Source organism: Carassius gibelio, chromosome B12 (assembly GCF_023724105.1).
Source record: "Carassius gibelio isolate Cgi1373 ecotype wild population from Czech Republic chromosome B12, carGib1.2-hapl.c, whole genome shotgun sequence".
In the NCBI taxonomy this organism is placed as follows: domain Eukaryota; kingdom Metazoa; phylum Chordata; class Actinopteri; order Cypriniformes; family Cyprinidae; genus Carassius; species Carassius gibelio.
This window is the reverse complement of record NC_068407.1, coordinates 22,357,015-22,372,641: the sequence shown is the minus strand read 5'-3', so window position 1 is coordinate 22,372,641 and position 15,627 is coordinate 22,357,015. Positions and strand designations below refer to the sequence as shown.

General features: G+C 38.5%; 1 protein-coding gene across 1 annotated transcript; it reads right to left on the bottom strand.

The window, feature by feature from the left end:
* Positions 1–3,631: 3,631 nt before the first annotated feature.
* Positions 3,632–7,423, bottom strand: LOC127968725 (myosin regulatory light chain 2, skeletal muscle-like). The gene is made up of 6 exons (XM_052570068.1): positions 7,292–7,423; positions 7,028–7,123; positions 6,290–6,470; positions 5,659–5,737; positions 5,532–5,580; positions 3,632–3,830 (listed from the first exon to the last, which is right to left on the bottom strand). Exons 1-6 carry the CDS (start codon positions 7,292–7,294, stop codon positions 3,726–3,728), a joined length of 513 nt encoding a protein of 170 aa, XP_052426028.1. The 5' UTR covers positions 7,295–7,423; the 3' UTR covers positions 3,632–3,725.
* Between the last annotated feature and the right edge of the window lie 8,204 nt (positions 7,424–15,627).

The following is a 15,627-nucleotide window of genomic DNA, read 5'->3' as shown; positions in this document are numbered from 1 at the left end:
TGTTTTTTCCTCACTGCCGCAGCAGTCTCCGCTTCCGCAGGAGCCTCTACCTATATTTCACCACTGCCGCAGCAGTGTCTGCTCCCGCAGGAGCCTCTACCTATATTTCACCACTGCCGCAGCAGTGTCTTCTCCCGCAGGAGCCTCTACCTATATTTCACCACTGCCATAGCAGTGTCTGCTCCCGCAGGAGCCTCTACCTATATTTCACCACTGCCGCAGCAGTGTCTGCTCCCGCAGGAGCCTCTACCTATATTTCACCACTGCCGCAGCAGTGTCTGCTCCCGCAGGAGCCTCTACCTATATTTCACCACTGCCATAGCAGTGTCTGCTCCCGCAGGAGCCCTTTCCATCCTTCCCTACTGCCGCAATTCTCGCTGCCGCAAGAGCCTCAAAAATAAATAAATAAATAAATAAATAAATAAAAATATATATTTTATGTCCATTCTCCAATTCAACCTCATCAGGCTCGCTTTTGTCTAACTCCGGAACGCCCAATCTAAATTCACGATGGACCCTCATTTCATCAACGACTCTGGTTTAAAAAAAAAAAAAAAAAAAAAAAAAATTAATCGAGTAACAAAATGTGTTGTTGCTTAATTATACTGATGTGCGCATGCACAGTAAATCTGATGGGTAGGATAAAATGTCAGGACCCCGGACCTTTATTTAGTCGGGTTGACGTACCTTTTCAGTTCTGTGTATGTGATGTGACGCTAGTTTTACTTAAAGTCAAATGCTCATGAACTGACTGTCAGAGCAGTTCTGGAGATGTTGTTCATGTGTTCAAGTCCTCATTTAGTGAGACAGCAGACGCAGAAATTACCGTGAGAGTAATGCGCGCTTCAGTGTGTGTGTGAAAAAGGAAGTCGCGCTCCTGCTCCATTCATTAACAGAGACACACAGAACATGCAGGATTTACATTTAAACACTGTTCCGTCTTAATATTTAGAGATATTAATTAGTGAATCGGATGTAAGTGCAATTACCTATTTTGATTAATTCATTCAAAAAAAAAAAAAAAAAAAAAAAAAAAAAATTCATTGCGAAAGAACCCGACGTGAGATTTAGAATAAATTAAAAGAGGCTTCGAAGCAGAGGAATTTGCCTACATCATTTTTTGTAATCGCGTTACTCGAGGAATCGTTTCAGCCCTAATCTTAAGCAGCTCAAAAGGGGCCTCTCACATAATCCGATAGATGCCCTCGGTTGTTGTTCATCAGACATTTAAAAAAAAAAAAAAAAAAAAAAAAATTATATATTCCTCCTTAAATCATGTTGTGTACTTGAATAATAGAAGCCTCTCAGTTATCGTTTCTTCGGCCAAAGTAAGGGCCCTCCAGCCATCGTTACAATCTCCTTGCCTATTTCAGCATCGGACAGGGCTCTCCCTTCCGGTGCAGCTGGGCAGTGGCTCCCTTCGGTCGCAGTGTGAGCCTTTCATCTGTCATTGAGTTGCGCTGCGCGCTCAGCGGCAGATGGGGGTATCCCTCCCGGTGCAGCAGAGCCACAGGCCCCCTTCGGTCGTTGTGACAGCCCTCCATCCGATGCATCAAATTAAGCCGCTTATACAGTCGCAAGGGGGACTCTCCCTTCCGGTGCAGCAGAGCCGCAGCTCCCTTCGGACGCAGCGAGAGTCCCTCCATCAGTCGCGTTTTCTTGCCTACTCCGTATCGGACGGGGCTCCCCTACCGGTGCAGCAGACCCACGGCTCCCTTCGGTCGCAGGGTGAACCCCCCGTCTGAGTTATGTTGCATGCTCAAGGGCGGACCGGGATCTCCCTCCCGGGGGAACACAGCCGCTGGCTCCCTTCGGTCGCAGCAGGAGCCCTCCATCCGATGCATCAAACCGTTCCTCGAATCTTCTTGCCTATTCTGCATCTGATGGGGCTCTCCCTTCCGGTGCAGCAGACCCACGGCTCCCTTCGGTCGCAGGGTGAACCCCCCGTCTGAGTTATGTTGCATGCTCAAGGGCGGATAGGGTTCTCCCTCCCGGGGGAATAGAGCTGCTGGCTCCCTTCGGTCGCAGTGAGAGCCCTCCATCAGACGCATCAAGCCATGCCTCGCATCGCAAGGGGGACTCGCCTTTCCGGTGCAGCAGAGCCGCAGCTCCCTTCGGACGCAGCAAAAGTCCCTCCAACAGTCGTATTCTAGTTAGCGTCAATCAGGGCTCTCCCCTCCGGGGCAGCACTCCTGCTGCAGAGTTGCGAACCCCCTACGGAGGCTGGGAGAACCCTCAGAGGCAAAAAACCGTGCCTCCATAAACCCGCAATGGGGGACTCCCCCTTCCGGTGCAGCAGAGCCGCAGCTCCCTTCGGATGCAGCGGGAGTCCCTCCAACAGTCGCGTCTCTTTGCCTTCTCAGCATCGGACTAGGGCTCCTCTTCCGGTGCAGCAGACCCACAGCTCCCTTCGGTCGCAGTGTGAACCCCCCATCTGAGTTATGTTGCATGCTCCACGATGGCTAGGGATCTCCCTCCCGATGGGGTACAGCCGCTGGCTCCCTTCGGTTGCATTAGGAGCCCTTCATCCGACGCGCCAAACCGCGGCTCGAATCTCATTGCCTATTTAGCATCTGACGGGGCTCTCCCTTCTGGTGCAGCAGACCCACGGCTCCCTTCGGTCGCAGTGTGAACCCCCCGTCCGAGTTATGTTGCATACTCTATGGCGGCCAGGGATCTCCCTCCCGATGGGATACAGTCGCTGGCTCCCTTCAGTCGCAGTGAGAGCCCTCCATCAGATGCAACAAACCGCGCCTCGTACTCAGCCGCAAGAGGGACTCTCCCTTCCGGTGCAGCAGAGCCGCAGCTCCCTTCGGAGGCAGCAAGAGTCCCTCATTTCTTGATATCTGGCATTGTGCTCCTCCCATAAGCGGCATGGAGGGCTCGCTGGTAAGACGTTGCGAGCCGCAGCTCTCGTCGAACACTGCACGGGCTCTCCAGGTCGCTCTGCATTTTCTTCCCAACACGCATATTTTGGGGGGCAACTAAATTTTATCTCTCTGGCTGCTGTCCTATGGCTTTAAGCTTCTTTTGGGGAGTTATTTGGGTTCGGGCTATGCTCCGGGCCCGGACCCCTCCCCCAGGACAGCACGCCAAAATATGCCTACTATTTGCCTTCAGATTAGATGTAAGGGTGAACTCGTGAAATGTGGTTTTATTAACAAAGTTCGGGAGAAGCACGATCAGATAATCATCCAATTTGGTACAGGTGCATCTCTTTAGCTAATCATCTTATAGCACGCACGCGTATATATATCCAGTCTTCCTACCTCCTGTCCCACGACAGTTTTTCGGCAACCCTCCTCCACCCCAACTCCTCACTTCTAATCTATTTATCCCAAATTGGGATAGGGGGAGTTATTTGGGTTCGGGCTATGCTCCGGGCCCGGACCCCTCCCCCAGGACAGCACGCCAAAATATGCCTACTATTTGCCTTCAGATTAGATGTAAGGGTGAACTCGTGAAATATCTCCTCTGCTTATACATTTATCAAAGGAAACAATGGCAGAGAGAACAGAGAGATTATGGTTTTGTGATTTTAGATGATTTTATTGAAAATAATCACATTTGTTCCATGTGAATCACATTCAGACATCCCAAATTCTAACAGACCTGTTTAGACATGTCTTTGTTTGAGAGGACAAATAGACCATGGGGACGCTGAAAAAAAAAAAAAAAAAGATGTCGTAATGAGAGAAGGAAGATAGATGGTTGATGGACTGAGATTATTCTTCCTCTTTCTCCTCTCCATGTGTGATGACATAGCAGATGTTCTTGTAGTCTACATTGCCAGCCACATCTGGGGGAAAGGCAGCCCAAAGATTTTTCATCTAGAAGAAAATAATCAGAAGATATTGGTCAGCAAATGGTTTAATTCTTTGCTACACATAAAAAACAAAAACAAAAACAAAACATATGTCTCCAAATATGGCTCAGTTCATACCTTCAATGTAGAGCACATTCAATATATTTACATGCAAAATTTTTGTTTCAATTGGACTGATTTCATTCTAACTGATGAATCTGAATGTGGTGTTTACATGAATGCTAAATAAAGATTTTTTTTTCATGCGCACACTGCACAAATATAGAGTATCACTCAGTAAAAATGCCTGTATCTGCACCCAAAACGGGTTGTCTGTGGATGAGAATCTGAAACAAGGACTGGTGGGAGGTTGTCTTGCACACGCACAGTCCTTTCAGTTTCGGGTTCAGTAAGATCAAAAGTTTACATGCACTTTCAATCATATTTGAAAAGGAATAAACCACACCCTTCAATCTCATCAAAATTTAATTTCCGATCGAGCTCAGTCATATTTATTAAGGTTTTTAAATGAAGGCTTTTCAGCCCAACTAAGCAGTCAATCATATTACAAATGGATTATTTAGTTGCATATAAACGTAGCCCTTCAAAGCAAATTAATAATACCTTATAAGCATCTGCATTCACTTTTGTGTTTATGGAGTGAAATTCACTGTTGTTAATATATCACTTAAAGAAAAATTATAACTGCAAACTTGCTTTAGTATAGACTTTATTTTATTATAAATGTTTCAACATGAGAGCCTTCATCAGTATATACATATATGAAAAGGGTGTGTTACTGCAGCAACAAATGTTTGTGTACAGCTATCCACTGTAATTATGACAGTGATATATTAACAATGGTGAAGCAAATGCTCTGGAGGTGCCAGTTAAGAGAAGAAACTTAAAGAAAAAGCAATGTTTCGGCGTGAGAGCCTTCATCAGGATATATAAAAAATAAATAACAAATTTATATATATATATATATATATATATAACAATAATATATATATATATATATATATATATATATATATATATATATATATATATATATAATTATAATTTTTTTTAATATAAATTAAATTTGTTATTTATTTATATATATATATATATATCCTGATGAAGGCTCTCACGCCGAAACATGGATTTTACTTTAAGTTTCTTCTCTTAACTGGCACCTCCAGAGCATTTGCTTCACCATTGTTAATATATCACTGTCATAATTACAGTGGATAGCTGTACACAAACATTTGTTGCTGCAGTAACACACCCTTTTCATGGAATTTCATACCTGCTCACCAAAACTATATGCTCCCAGAGCAGACATTTGCGGGAACACCGGAATGAAACCTTATTACAAGTCAGTGTACCATCATAATGATTTTAAAACTGAAATCTCAGGGTATTTGTTGTTGCTAAATGTTGTAAATGTAAAAAAAAAAAAAATGTATCACATTTATCAGTTTGGAGTTGGGCAATAGTGCAATTTTATGTCTAAAATATATTTTTTTAACTTTTATCACTTGCCAGGCAAAAAGTAATTACACACTTGGCAAAAAAAACTAAAAACAAAAAAAAAACACACAATCTGAATTTGATTCATGGCCTAACACTAATGGTATGGGATAATTACACATACATTAAGCTTAAAGTATGAGAAACTGTAACTGTGATTCCTGAATTAGTAAACAGCACTAATTAAATTAATCCAACTACAACTAACCTCCTCAGCAGTAAACCTGTCACACTGGGTGGTCAGGAGTTCCTCAAGGCTAGAAAATAAAATGAAATGTTACATTCTTGAAAATGACCTTTCTCTAGTGTGAACACCAATAGGTCAGGATACTTACAATTCCTTCTTGATGGTGCCTGTAGCCTCAGGGTCCAGGACTTTGAAAGCACTCAAGATAACATCCTCAGGATCAGCACCTAAATTAAAAGTTTGATGAATAAATGTTGTGAATTCTTGATCTGAATGCTTGATGTGAGATGTCAACATTTCAATTATACAATATAAATAAAATAATGTATTTTCAACATTTTCTGGAGAAAAAAAAATATACATGTCATTTTTCTATGAAAAACTGCTGCCATAAATTTGATGTTTACAGGGCATTGCTTTACAGAGATTGTTCTGGGTGGCTGCTTACTCAAGTCAAAAGTGCCAGTGTACAAGTATTTATTATATTTTGGTCTCTAGATATGATTTAGGATTCTCCTTCATTGTAATTATGTGTAAGTCTAAAGGTGCTGCTTTGAACTTTTGTCATAGTGCTGTAGCTCAAACATGAACTGATTAAATCTTTATCTTTAAAGCACTGTAAGTCACTTTAAATAAAAGTGTCTTCCAAATGAATGTAAATGGCTAAGCAAGTTATGTTTTCAGGTAAAGTTTGCAAAGATTAATACTTAACTCCAAACCAATAGTATTAGCAACAGACATTACAAAAATAATCAAAGCCAGAAAAGATTTGGACTTACCCTTCAACTTCTCACCAAACATGGTGAGGAAGACAGTGAAGTTGATGGGGCCACTGGCCTCTTTGACCATAGCTTCCAGCTCCTCGTTTTTCACATTTAGTTGACCCATGGAGGCCAGCACATCTCTCAGATCATCCTTGCTGATAATACCATCCCTGTTCTGGTCGATGATTGTGAAAGCCTGTTTGTTTTAGAGAATGTTAGATAGTTAATTAACTTCAGATTATCAAGGCCTTGATGTTTTTCTGAAGAACACCTTTAAAACTTAAGATGACATCTGAGACCAAGAAGTATCTTGGCAGCTGCTGCCCACTTGTCTTTCTAAGCTGTTAAAAGGTCATGGAATGTACAACAAGACTGGGGATATTTAAAGAGGGGGGATTGGTTACATTTGCCAGCCCCAACTAATTTCTTTACCACCCCTCCTTACTACTTACAATAGCTATAAAACTGTAAGTGTAAGTATAAACTGCAAGTATAGTTAACGCTCATGCTATTGTTTATTGAACATAAAACCAATACTACAAATTGTGATTACTTTCTTCCAGTGGTTGAATAGTTCTAAAAGCGACCACTTTCTTAGTTACTAGTTAACACAGAAATATGCAATCTAAAAATGTCAAGGTTTTCAAACATGGGAGGATGCAATTAATGACTAACATTTAGAGGAACTTAGAGGATAGTTTTAACATCAGTCAAATCAGTGATGTATTGGACTTAGGTTTGGCAGAAACGTACCTCCTTGTACTCCTGGATCTGACTCTGTTCAAACATGGAGAAGACATTAGAACTGCCACCCTCTGCCTGCTGCCTCCTCTTTGCCTTCTTGGGTGCCTAGAAGGAAAAAACATACACAAAGAATAATTCAATATGCTAAAATATTTTTATCTATCACCTCATCGAATGATAAGGAGTGTTCATCTATTAATGTCATTATAAAAAACAGTCATACATGTATATGCATACACTTTTTTTCTTTAAAAAAAAAAAAAAAAACCTCACCATCTCTGAGAGTTTCGGCAGTTGGTCAAAAGATGGAAAGTATACACCACACTGATGTGACTGACATCTTCGTAGTTCCCCTCTGGGGTCTTATATACCAGCCTGTCTATGCTAACTTTAGCCTGAACATCAGGTTTAGGAAAGTGAGAGCTGGTGAAAGTACAAGAGAGGAGGTATATGGGGTGCTATGGTGTCAATTTTCATTCCTGATCCGAAATAGGATTTGCACGCCTTGGAATGAGGTGAATTCAATCCAGTAATTTTGGCAATAGTTTTGTTTAAATAACGGACAAATATGGCAAGCCCAAGAGATTGTTGCTGGCTTGACTTAAGGGTTCAGTTTCTTTTCAAATTATTGACTCTGTCCTATAAGACTGAGCAGTTAAAGTGAGAAACATTTCTTATTATCAGTGATGAAAACTGCTTAATATCCTAATCATTTTATCATGTAACTAAAGACCAAACAAGAGATTGTGAGTTAGTGTTATTCACTTATTTGAAATATCTAAACTATTGAGCCTTTTTATTAGAGACTCGTTCTTATGTGTCCAGTAAGAAAGCCCTTTTCTTTGCAAATACAGTACAGTAATGTAAATATAATTACATATGCTGCTAATACCTATATCAGTCTTGAAAGTTATTACTTTATTATGAAGCTTATATTAGCTTACATATAAGCTTATGAAGCTTATTACTTATGATAGATTAGCTTTTGTTCCCTACATAACCTTGTTTTGTGTTTCTGTTTTGCACTCCTCTTGTAATACTTGTGTAAGTCACTAACTAAACATAAATAAATGTAAATTAGTTTTTGAACATACAAAAATGGTTAAGATTTGCTCTAAACAGTGGCTAACTAACAACATATTGACATATCGGCAAGTGATAAAGGTGCTGTATTTTATGGTATATATTATATGTATAAATGTCTGATTGCAAAGTAAGATTGATGACTAAACATATTTTTCAAGTATACTGGGGCTCTATATTGGGGAGCTTATAGGCTCTTGCTATAGTCCAAAACAGTGTTCTGCAGCCCTCCCACTTCACACCCTATATGCATCCATAGCTGGACATTTATCATGGTCCCAACACTGAAGGTATTTATACGAATACAGGGTTGTGGGAACTGACATTACCTCTCTCCAGGGAGCTTGCTCTTATTGCCTTTTTTATTTGTATTTCGGGTGACTGCTTATTGCCATTTATTATGCCATAAACACATTTCTTAAACCTCTCTTGAGATTGCTATAATAAATAAAGTATTTATGCTAGACAGCAATAAAAATAAATGTTTGGGTGGAAACTCTTCCAGAAAGCAGACAAAGAGCACTTCATTTAAAATCACAGCCATTATAGTTCATTGTAATCTCTCATAATTGGGCAGCAGTTATTTGTTTATCCCAATAGCCGCATTCATTACCTTATCACTTACAGATCTCATTATTTGTACACAAATAACGTCTACTTCTGTAAAATATGGTGGTGTGGCCCAGTAGAGTTAGCTTCTTTTGGGTGTTTTGCTTTTAAGTGATAGGCCTATATGTCAAGACGAATTACTTCTGTAATAATACTGTAAAAAAAAAAAAAAAAAAAAAAAAAAAAAAAAACATTGTCTTTGCAAAATGCACAGATTTCTTTTGTATAATCCAATGACTCATCAGGCAGTGATTTATAATGAAACTTTCCACCTATAACTCCTTCCTTGTTCTTATTCTTCAATAGCCAGGGTGATTCAGTTCAGCTGAACTCGGGACTATAGGGTTGTGCTCTCATAGAATACAAGTCTGCCGAAAAAAAAAAAAAGTATTCATATGTGAGAAAGAAGGAAACATACTTTTTGTTTATGTAACACATTAAATATTTTAAATTTATTGCAAAAAATTGTGTTTTGACAGCACTGTTAATTACCTAAATGAAACATCAATGATAATTCCATTAAGTCTAGTAAACCATAGAGCAAATGTTTATATTTTATGCAAAATATTAATTTTAAAATCTAGATATATGGCAATTCAATTAATTAAATTAGTTTGTGACATTAAAATATTTACAAAATATTTTACGTTTCAATCAAATAATTTTCTAATCAAATAATCCTGAAAGAAGCTATTTCTACAAAACCATTAAAGGGACAGTTCACCCAAAAATCAGTGTTTATCTTCAGTTCTCTCTTCACAGCAGTTCAGTCAGTGTACTGTTTGAGTAAATGAATTACCCGGGATATTGGTTTCTTTGAACTCAGAGGGAGTGTCAGCCACATTAAAAAAATTAACAGCTTAAGTCATTTGTGGATTACAGTTTTTCTCAATCGCTTTGGTACATTTCTCAAATCATTCTTGAGATTTGCAAAACAGTAAGTGCATTTCTCAAAACAACTTGTACAAAGAGCAAAACACAATGGATTACCTGCAAAAGCCAGTCTCTTGCTTAAAATCCTTAGTTCATCTCAAAAATAAATATCTGTGTCAATGAACATGTCAGTGCCATCAGAATGACAAGTCCTTGTGTCATAGTTTATGGATAAGACAGTCAAATTACTTAGTCATGTTGTCAAAATAACAGTGTACTCTGGAGGGATGTTCTGATGTAAACTATGACAACATTTTGGATGACAGTTACTGTAATGAACATTATGCCATATTCTTATGTATGCCATATATCCATTTAAAAACTACAAAATTACACATTACTGTATGTGGGATATTGATTGAAAGAGACTGGATAGAATTCCCTGTTACACTTTTACTAGTGGTCTGACCCAAAAAAAAAAAAAAAAAAAAAATACAAATACAAATATAAAAAAAAACTTTATAATGCCATTGTGCAGGGCTTAATTTGTGCCGGAACAAGCCGGATCTGTATCCGACACCTCATTTTGATGGATCCCCCTCCTCCAGGGTTGGCGTTTCCGTATGGCAGACAGATAATTGCAGTGAAAAATCAACCAAAATGCATATCTCTATTATAATTCATTATTATTATTATTGTAAACCAGAGGGTTTTACAAATATTTAACCAATGATAAGTATTTAAAAGAGCTTGTCAGTAAAACTTCATTACGCCGTCGCCATTGGATCCTCAAGCTGTAAGCGAAACCTCGTCACTCCCCCCACCTCCACTCAGACTGACGCGCGCACAGCCTTGAGGAGACAGATCTCCGCTTATTCGCAAAGCAAGGGTAAACACATAACTGTTTGTATAGTACAGCATTTTCTTTACTCAAACACTATGTCTGTAAAGGGCTAAAGGCTAATGTCTTTGTGTGTTTGAAGACTGGAGAAGTACGTTTTTTGCCATCTAGCCTATACTTTTGTACGTTTTGAATATCCTGTGCATAAGCGCTTTATCGTTTATATCATGAGACATTGGTCAAGTTTACTAAACAACAAGAAAAAATGAGCGCCCATATAGCAACTATAAACATTATATAGCCTGTAAAAGGTGATGATAGCATATAACGCGCTGCACTTGCCTCAGATGCGGACAAAACACAGATCTCCTCATTCGCCGGCCAAAGACCTTGTTAACTCAATCTGAGCTTGTTTTTCATATAGCCTAATGTACAAACACTGACGGCGCAGTGTTGTGTAATATTTGATTACACAACACTGTGCCATGAAACTGTTTTATTTGTCAACAAACATCAGACATCATATTGTGTGTATTTGGTTGCTTAAACTCAACAAACTATGCAAAATAACTGTTATATAGGTTAATACTCGCGAGGCAGCTTGATACGCGCGAGCTTTGGATGCGACTGCGAGGGTATGGAAGGCCAAAAGGGTCAAATTCACGTGAATTTTAACGCGTCAACAACACGTTAAATACGTGTATTTCACGCGTAAACAACACGTATTTAACGCGTTAAATACGTGTTGTTTACGTGTTAAAAATCAGCGCGTACTTAACGTGTATTTAACGTGTATTTCACGTGTTAAATACACGTGAAGTACACGTGAAGTACGCGTTAAAAATCAGTTTGAACGGGTCAATGTCATTGGCTGCTGAGGACTTGGGTCAAACCACTTCTGTGAGCTTAGAGGGGTGTACCATTCACAGACAGGCAACCATCATTTAACATGCTATAGATCAGCTTATTCAGCCTTATTATTTTGTCTTTTTTTGTATAGACTATAGAAATAATATAATTTAATTGCAGTTTTATGAAATATTTATTTTTTAATAAATATTAATTAACATTTTGTGGTGATAGTATAATGTTTATAAAAGTTACAGTATTTTGTAATGAAACAGGACTTTTTGTTTAGCTCTTGACTCGCCAAAATATACTATTTAAATACTGTTGCTTTCTGAGTGCCATACACAAAAATACCAACTCATAACTCCACGAATATAGCAAGGAGAGTCAAAAGTTATAGTCTGAATCTACTGTGACGATCCAAGGGGCTGTAGTATTTTATTTTGCCCAGCAGGTGTCATGGGGTAACACTTTTTGTGTCTTTAGGTTAAGTGCTGTGATGCAGGTGTGGAAAATTGATTGTGATTAACAATGCTGCCTATAAGATGCTGGCTTTCTTACCCTTTGGAGGGAAGGAGATTGGTGCTCGGTCTTTGCTGGTCTTGCTGTTTGGTGGTCAGGCGGACTTTCTCACGCTCTCCAGTCCAAGGCTTGATGTTGTGTTTTTGTATCTTTATATTTTTTTTTATGTTTTACCTCAATGTGGTTATGGCTGTTTTCTGATTAAAACACATATTTGTGCAAATTTGATTATGTTGTATGGACTCTCTATTCATGTTGCTACTCCTTGATCCAAGGGGTTGTAACACTACGTTCTGTCAAATGTTTAATAGAGCTCTCCAACTGATTAATGGGTTTAGGTATTATTTACATATGAAAGATCATAATGGATTGTTTTGATTTTGGACTCATTTCAATCTGGAGAATCGGCTGTAAATAATGATATGCCATTTTTCACAATCAGAGCATGTTTCATGAAGTTATAAAGGTAAAACCTTTTAAAAAAAGTTTTTGTTTTGTTTTGTTGTAATTCGATTACGAATATCTTCAAATCTGAATGACAGATTATTGTATAATTGGGCTCATTTTAATCGAGAGAATTTAACACTTTCCACGAGCTATGCATGTTTCATGAAGTTATGAATGGAAACGTAACCTATGTTATTTTCTCTGTTGAATGATTTCATGTGTGTGATAATATCGTAAGTAATATATTTAGATCAAGTGAACAAATTATGATGAATTTGAGCTCCTTTTAATCTGTAGAATTTTGTAAAAAATGACATATGATTTTGCATGATCTAATGTTTCATGAAGTTATTAATAAAAGTGCAAAGGGAAACTAAAGTTATTTGTTGTGCTGTGCCTGTTGGGTTTTATGTGTTATAGCAATATATTTGGATCTCATCCATGGATTACAGTATCTCTGGGCTCATTTTAATTGGGATAATTTTCTGAAAATAATGATCTATGCATGATTCTTGAAGCTATGAATGAAAACGAAACGTGAAGTATCGAGCTGTTTTTCTTTGCAGCCTCAGTGCGCCAGTCTGCTTTCATGTGTCACAGCTCTATGAACGAAATCTTTCGATCTGATCATAGGATCTATGCATGTTTGGTGAAGTTAAGAGGCACAGGACTGAAACCTCTGATTTTTTTTTTCTTTTTTTTTTCTAAGATATATTACCTAAGTTTTTTTCTATGTGTTATATCTTTATGAAATATATATTTAGATCTAAATGATGTTTTATGGTGAGTTTCGACTGTGTTTAATCTGCAAATAGTGACTTGTCTTTTTTATGATATAGCCTATGCTTTTTTCATGAAGTTATCAGTGGAAAGCCTACATGACAGCTAACATAGATTTTTGGCTAAACTACATGCTCTCTGCGCAGTTTTATGTGCGCTATAAATTTATGAGGAAAATCTTTAGATATAAATGACAGATAGTTTTGGGCTCTTTTAATCAGGAGAATATACTCTAAATGCTGGTGCATAATTTTACACTGAAATCTTGTTTTTTGAAGTTACAAGTAAAATGGTGACATCAATAGGGCTATTGTTATTATTATATGGGTCTGGGGTTGACTTCTTGTACAAAACTCGCTCTAGTTTATTCAAAGCCTCAAACAATTTCTCAATGGTGCGACTAAAAAAAACTCTGAGGTCGCACCGGTGCAACGAGCCATTTAAGGGGAACCCCTCGAGCCGGGCTTCGATTGTTCAGATGTGGGCCGGGCCTCCAGTCTGTTTAGACTTCTTCTTACTTTTATATTTTAGACATTCGTCAATTAACGATGGAAAAAAAAACTTGCTGCCCTATTGTAAACAACAGGAAACCTTGATGGCACGACTGTAAAGAGTGGCTCGACGGTGTTTTGTGTCCCGCAGCAGCACTGCTGAACAGTTCTGCGTTCAAATAATAGGCTTAAGAAGAAGATATTTTAATTTACTAATAAACTAGTGTTTTCTGAATCTGTATCACAAGAATGAAGTTGCTGTCACGGAACAGAGAGAGAGAGAACCCAGGAGGCGAATGGCAAGTTAATGCTCTTTTAGTAGAAATAAGGCAAAGCCGCAACGGCCAAAAAACAAAGGCAGAGTACAGGGATAATTCCTGGTCAAAACAATGGAGCCTAAAGTGGCTGGTCTGGGAAGCCTGTGATCAGCGAGGGTACAGGTGAGGCAGCGGACCCCTCGTTACTCCTCACGGCAGATAACTGGGGGAGAACAAGACAGGCAACAAACAGTCCATACAAAACTCTCCCAACGACTTGACAAGACTGGACTAGACTAGACTAGAGGTCTGTAGAAAAAGCACAAAAACGTCAGAAACATCCAAAGTGGTTAGTAATAATCTAACAGGGAATGGAAAGAGACAGAGCTAGAAATAGAGAGCCTAATGATAGGAGATAGAGAGCAGGTGAGCGGAAGAGAACGAGGAACAGCTGAAGATGATGAGAGTAGAGATAAGTGAGCGCAAAGGAAAAGAAAGAACCAGCAGATGGAGACCGAACTGGGATCATGACAGTTGCAATCCCGACTCGTCATCTCCTCATTAGAAACGTTTTTAGAGATAAGTACATCTTTATGGGTTATAATTATAATGAAAGAGTTTTTGTTTTTTATTTTTTTTATTTTGTTAAGTAGTTATTTAAAGCTATATTTATGTATGTATGTATGTATGTATGTATATATATGTATATGTTTTCACTGAGTTTCGGTTAATTTTTGTACTCCTATTAAAGACAACACGGCAGAACGAGCAACTGTTTTGTTGATATTGTGTGTACAGTTACGAATAATGTATTACTTTTACCTTTTATAAGCAAAAATGATGGCATATCCAAGGAAAAAATTGCAAGTGATCATGCTGCCGTCTCCCTGTCCTGAAGCATCTCCTCACAAATGATTGGATAGCTTACATTTATCTGGGTCTAACAAACACTGTCATATGCTTCAACTGTTTTATATCTATAGATTTTATTTTAGGCAAGTCGTGATGATTTGAGAAGGCTAAATTCATCAAACATATAGGCTCACTGTCTGCCGCTGGCAGCTTGGTCATTACTTAAAAAAACCTAAAACTTATATTTAACAAACATAAAATGCTCCAAACGCTTTTCTAACTTAATAAAATATATTATATTAACAAAATATAATCACTTTTCTATTACATATAAAACTGAACTATTTTAATAGCTGATCCAATAAGTGTAAGCTGTTTAGGGACTGTTCACCTGTCCCATAAGAATCAGTGTAGATGGCCAAGTCTGGAAGATTTTGATGCTAGAGAGAGTGTGGCCAGCTGGATTAGCAAAGGCCAAAGATCAAGAAATCAAGAAGGAATTGTCCATCTGAGGGGCATGTGACTGCAGTGGAGGATAGTCCATAAGACATTGAGCCATGATATGTTCAGTTTGAAGCCCTTAAAACCCTTCATTTAGATTTTCTTTTTATTTCAAGTATCTTGAGATGTTTTAGGTTTAAATTTCACCTCAGTGAAACACTTTAAGCACCAAAACTTTTTCAGTAAGTTACCTTTCTTGTAGAAATGTACTTCTAATACATTATGTTGACCAGATTGTTAGTTAATCTTTTAGGCTACAAGTCAATATTGTTTATATGGACAGCGATTAAAAAAAAAATATGATTAGTAATATTGATGTGTTGGGGGGGGGGGGGGGGGGGGGGTTTGACTGTGGTAGCAGTAGAATACTTCTGTTGTCCTGACCCTAGTACAAGCTCTCATTCTAATCCTGAAAGTCTTAAACGCTTATGTCTTATAACATCACCTGTGTACCTAATTAATGATTGTCTGATGAGTGCATAATCGCTGAACAAAAAGTGCAGA

Excerpts from the sequence above, each read along its gene's own strand:
- LOC127968725 (XM_052570068.1), bottom strand. Across the intron at positions 6,471-7,027 it reads AGATCCAGGAGTACAAGGAG|GCTTTCACAATCATCGACCA; the intron begins GTACGTTTCTGC and ends TAAAACAAACAG. Across the intron at positions 5,738-6,289 it reads GTTTGGTGAGAAGTTGAAGG|GTGCTGATCCTGAGGATGTT; the intron begins GTAAGTCCAAAT and ends CTTTTAATTTAG.